The sequence below is a fragment of the Otolemur garnettii genome, unplaced genomic scaffold (assembly GCF_000181295.1).
Source record: "Otolemur garnettii isolate 467f Iridium unplaced genomic scaffold, OtoGar3 scaffold00151, whole genome shotgun sequence".
Taxonomy (NCBI): Eukaryota; Metazoa; Chordata; class Mammalia; order Primates; family Galagidae; genus Otolemur; species Otolemur garnettii.
The window spans coordinates 999765-1004332 of NW_003852546.1; the positions used below are offsets into that span (position 1 = coordinate 999765).

General features: G+C 53.0%; 1 protein-coding gene across 1 annotated transcript in view; it reads left to right on the top strand.

Moving 5' to 3' along the window:
* The first annotated feature begins 3333 nt into the window (after positions 1-3333).
* LOC100959582 (dipeptidase 2) overlaps positions 3334-4568 on the top strand; it is a 5840-nt gene continuing 4605 nt past the window's right edge. Inside the window, exons 1-2 of the mRNA XM_003799431.2 lie at positions 3334-3566; positions 3874-4000. Of these exons, the coding sequence (XP_003799479.1) occupies positions 3334-3566; positions 3874-4000 (360 nt within the window). The remainder of the gene's footprint in view (positions 3567-3873; positions 4001-4568) is intronic.

Here is a 4568-nt window from a genome sequence, read left to right on the forward strand (position 1 = left end):
AGAGATACTGGTGGGAGCAGACTCTCCAGGCCTTGAAAGCCAAAGAAAGAAATCTGGAATATCCTAAGAGCAATGGGAAGCCACAGAGGAACTTTAGGCAGGATTGGTTTTTTTGTTTTTGTTTTTAGCCGGGGCTGGTTTGAACCCGCCACCTCTGGCATATGGGGCTAGTGCCTTACTCCTTTGAGCCACAGGCACCGCCCCAGATTGTTTTAAAAGAGGAAGAGGTATGGCTCCTCTGTGGGGAGTGGAGTAGAGGGGAGAAGAGGACTGTGGTCTGTACTGGGGAAGAGGCAGTAGGAATCGAAAAGACACAGAGGAAGGAGATGTCTGAAGATTGAACCGGCAGGATTCGGAGATCCCATGAAGTGGGGCAAGGGGAAGATGGGAGCAGGCATCAGGCATGGCACTCATGGGTTAGTTCTGTAGGCAGGCCCTGACCTTCCTGGCCTCTATCCTGTCTTCTACCTCTGCCCCTGCCAGCATCTGGGTCGTTTAACCTCTGACCCAAATTTGTCCCTGTTGTCACTGCTACTGGGGTCTCCTAGGATAGGGCTCTGGTGGTGTGTGCTTGTTTCCTCTGCAAGGGGCAGGGGATACAGATGGCCCTAGGTGAGGTTAAGGGGATGACAGGCCACTTTGTTGGCTAAAACCCAAACCTAAACTTACCCCTGGGGTGTGAGTGTTCACATGCCCTGAGTGTGTAAAGGTCAGGGTGTGTTTGTGTTTCTGTGACCAGCTTTACATAGTCACCTCAAGGCTGACATTTGAGGACTGAAGTTAGATGTTGTGAAAACTCATTCTGTCCAGCTCATCTGTCACCAAGGCAGCGCCCACCTCCACTGGCTCAGCACAGCCTCTGCCGGGCTAGCGCTTCCCCCAAGTTCTGGAAAGTCAGACATTCAGACTCTGAAGAAAAGCTAAAAACACTCAAAACCCTCATTCTCCCCACCCATGCCTCTATAGGTAGCTTTTATTTATTTGTTATCTATTTATCCCTTATGCCCCTATCTCTTAGAGCAGTATTGCTCCTTTATATTTTTGTTTATTTATTTATTTTTTTGAGGCAGAGTCTCACTATGTTGCCCATGGTAGAGTGTTGTGGGGTCACAGCTCACAGCAACCTCCAACTCTTGGGCTTAAGCGATTCTCTTGCCTCAGCCTCTGCAGTAGCTGGGACTACAGGTGCCCACCATAACTCCTGGCTATTTTTTTGTTGCAGTTGTTATTGTTGCTTAGCTGGCCCGGGTCTGGTTGGAACCCACCACCCTCAGTGCACGTGGTTGGCGCAGTAACCACCGTGTTACAGGCACTGAGCCTGTTTCTCTTTTTTAATCTACAGCACACTTGAACCTGTAGTTAAATTTCCACAGCACACTTAAATTATGTCGATAAAAATAAGAAGAGCAAAAAAAAGAATATACTTACTGTGCTTTGAACTTCTTTTTTTTTTCTTTGCAGTTTTTGGCTGGGGCTGGGGCTGAACCCGCCACCTCCGGCATATGGGGCCAGCGCCCCACTCCTTTGAGCCACAGCGCCGCCCTGTGCTTTGAACTTCTTTTAAAAATAACTTAATAGTCCTTAAAATTTTTCAAATCACACCTAAGATCCAAGGCTTTCAGAAGCAAAACAGTTTCTCCTCCACTACCACATCCTTGTCCTGGAGACTAGGGAATTCCAGAGCTTCTCCTCTCTCTTGCCACTTGGTGGCACAAATAGCTATGAAAACTGCTGACCAGCAGTAGACAGTGGAGGGAAAGAAAGGAGCCATGTGTGAGTTGGGGTGCCCCAACTACCCTTGCTTCTCTGAAGCAGAGCCCTAGGAGACTAACACTCTGCACTGGGCCTCCCCAAGAGGACCCCCAGCTGCAGTGAGCAGGGAGCAGACCCACCTCTACCCAATGCCCTTGACTTGCCTGCCACTTGGACAGCAGGCCCTAGGCAACATCAAGTGCACAGTGCCTAAGATACATCACAACTGGAAGCACATCCCCTCCTGAAGAATTTGGCCCCTCCAGTATTTTTGAAAGAGCGTTCTCATTTCATTGTTAGAGGACCTTGTTTCTCCATTGGTGAAACTACCCACGCACTGGTCAGTGTTGCCACTTAGGGAAGGTTCCAGAGGTGGAACTGCTCCAGGGGTGTTAAAGTTCAGAGCTGAGTCTTGAGAAACTAAGTGGCAGAAGGAAGTCAAGTTCTCTGTGGATGACACAGTGCCAGCAAGGATGGTGGACTCCTGTGAGAGGGCTCATTCCTGTGTATCTGGACATGTATGCTTGTGTGGCTGGGGGAAGGGCTGGAGGAGGCATCTGGGTGGGGCCCGCTGGGCAAGGCAGGGAATTCAGGCCTGGAGGTTTTCGGAAGAGCTGGAGCCACACAGCCAGGAGATAGGGCGAGTGGAGCTGTAGGATCCAGATTCCAGGCCTTTCCAGGGGACCCTTAGTTTTGATTTGTAGGAGGCAGGGGCACACGGATATAGGAGGGATCCTGGGCAGCAGCTCAGCCAGAAGCTTTTGGGGGCAAGGTGTTAGGCTGGCGGCTCTGCCGCTCTGGAAATTACTTCATTTCCTTCCATCCAAATAGCTGTCTGGGTAAATGTCTCTACTGAGTAAATGTCCTCTGACCCTGGCCATATGTTTGCTGGGTTCTTATCCGAAACGTGCCTCCATGGGGGTCCTAGGGAGGTACAGCAATTCCTTAGGAGGAGGCTCCTTGCTGAAGCTGATTAGGGAGGGGTGAGGGGCACTCCTGACAGCTCCCAGTTGCTGGCTAGAATCCCTGGGGGATGGATATGAGGGCTCAATAAGCTAGGGAAGGGAGATCGGGGGCACAGGGCCCCATCTTGAATCCAGAATCTACAAAGTTAACCCCTCTTTCCCACAGACTTTCTTTCTCCTCCTCCACATCGCCCACTCGCACGCGACCAAGCATCGGGGAAACCCAGAGCTCAGAGAACTGTAGTCACAGAGATGCAAGTAGCACTCGGTGGGGCGGGGATAGGCTGCAGGCACTTGCGAGCTGCGGGAAAGGGAGAAAGGGAGAGGCCAGGCGAGTTGGCGCCTGCGACGGAGGCCCGCCCAGCCCGTGGGGGCGCCCTCAGGGATGGGGCGGGAGCGCCGCGGCGCCCCCTGGTGGCTGAACTAAAAGGCATCGCGGCTGTTCGCGTCCGTCGTGGGGTCCCGAGACTTCAACCCGGTCCTCGCGAGGCCGCGCCTCTGGGTGACCTGAATCGCGGGTCCCGACTCCATCGTCACCGTTTGCTTCCGATCCCCGTTCCCCTCAGGCTCTCGCGACTCTCACGACTTTCACCCTTACCCCTCTGTTCTCAGCAACATGCAAACCACGAACCTCGAGGGTTCCCGCGCGTTCGGCAGGCGACCTCTGCTGTGCCTGCTGCTTCTGCTGTTCCTGCTGCTGCCGAAGCCTCTAACCCTCTCCCAGACGACGCCAGGCGCCTCCAGCGCCCCAACAAAGCTGGGCACCCTCACCACCCCAGGCGCCCCCAGCACCCAGGACCTGAGAGAGCGTGCGCGGGCCCTGATGCGGGACTTCCCGCTTGTGGACGGGTGCGTAGGTTCAGCATGGGGGCTGAGGTGGGTGAGAACACCCCAGGGCAGAGGAGGGGGCCTAGAGGATGCAGGGCTGTCAGGGAGGTTCTTTCACACCACCCCTGCATTCCCTGTGACCACCCATGAGTGCCTTTTCCCCTCTTCTGTCAGCACCTCTCTGGTGAGAAACCCCCAGCTGTAAGAGTCTACACCCTATGGGGTGGCAGTGTGGGTTGAAGGACCCCAGCCATATCCTGCCTGAACTGGTGGACTAAGGGGTCAACTCATTTTTCTCTGACTTGAAACTGCCTTAATTTTCCTCCAGCCATAACGACCTGCCCCTGATCCTGAGGCAGTTTTCCCAAAACCGGCTACAGGACGTTAACCTGCACAATTTCAGCCATGGCCAGACCAGCCTGGACAGGCTTAGAGATGGCCTCGTGGGCGCCCAGGTACCACAGGGACACATGGGGCCACAGCATGGCTGCTGGAGAATGTTGGGGAAACTAGGGACCTGAAAGATACACGTTTTTTGTTTGTTTGATTTTTATTTATTATTATTTTTTTACAGACAGTCTCACTTTATTGCTCTCGGTAGAGTGCTGTGGCATCACAGCTCACAGTAACCTCCAACTCCTGGGCTTAAGCGATTCTCTTGCCTCAGCCTCCCGAATAGCTGGAACTACAAGCATCTGCCAGTACGCCCTGTAGATGGGGCCTTGTTTTTTGTGTTTTTTTTTTTTTTATTGAGACTGAGTCTCACTTTATCACCCTTGGTAGCATGCCATGGTATCACAGCTCACAGCAAACTCCAACTCTTGGGCTTAACTGATTCTTTTCCTTCAGCCTCCCAAGTAGCTGGGACTATAGGCACCCGCCCCAATGCCCAGCTATTTTTTGGTTGCAGTTGCCATTGTTGTTTGGCAGGATGGGACTGGATTCCAACCCGCCAGCCTTAGTGTATGTGGCTGGTTCCCTTAACTGCTGAGCTACAGGCGCTAAGCCTTTGTTTTTTGTTGG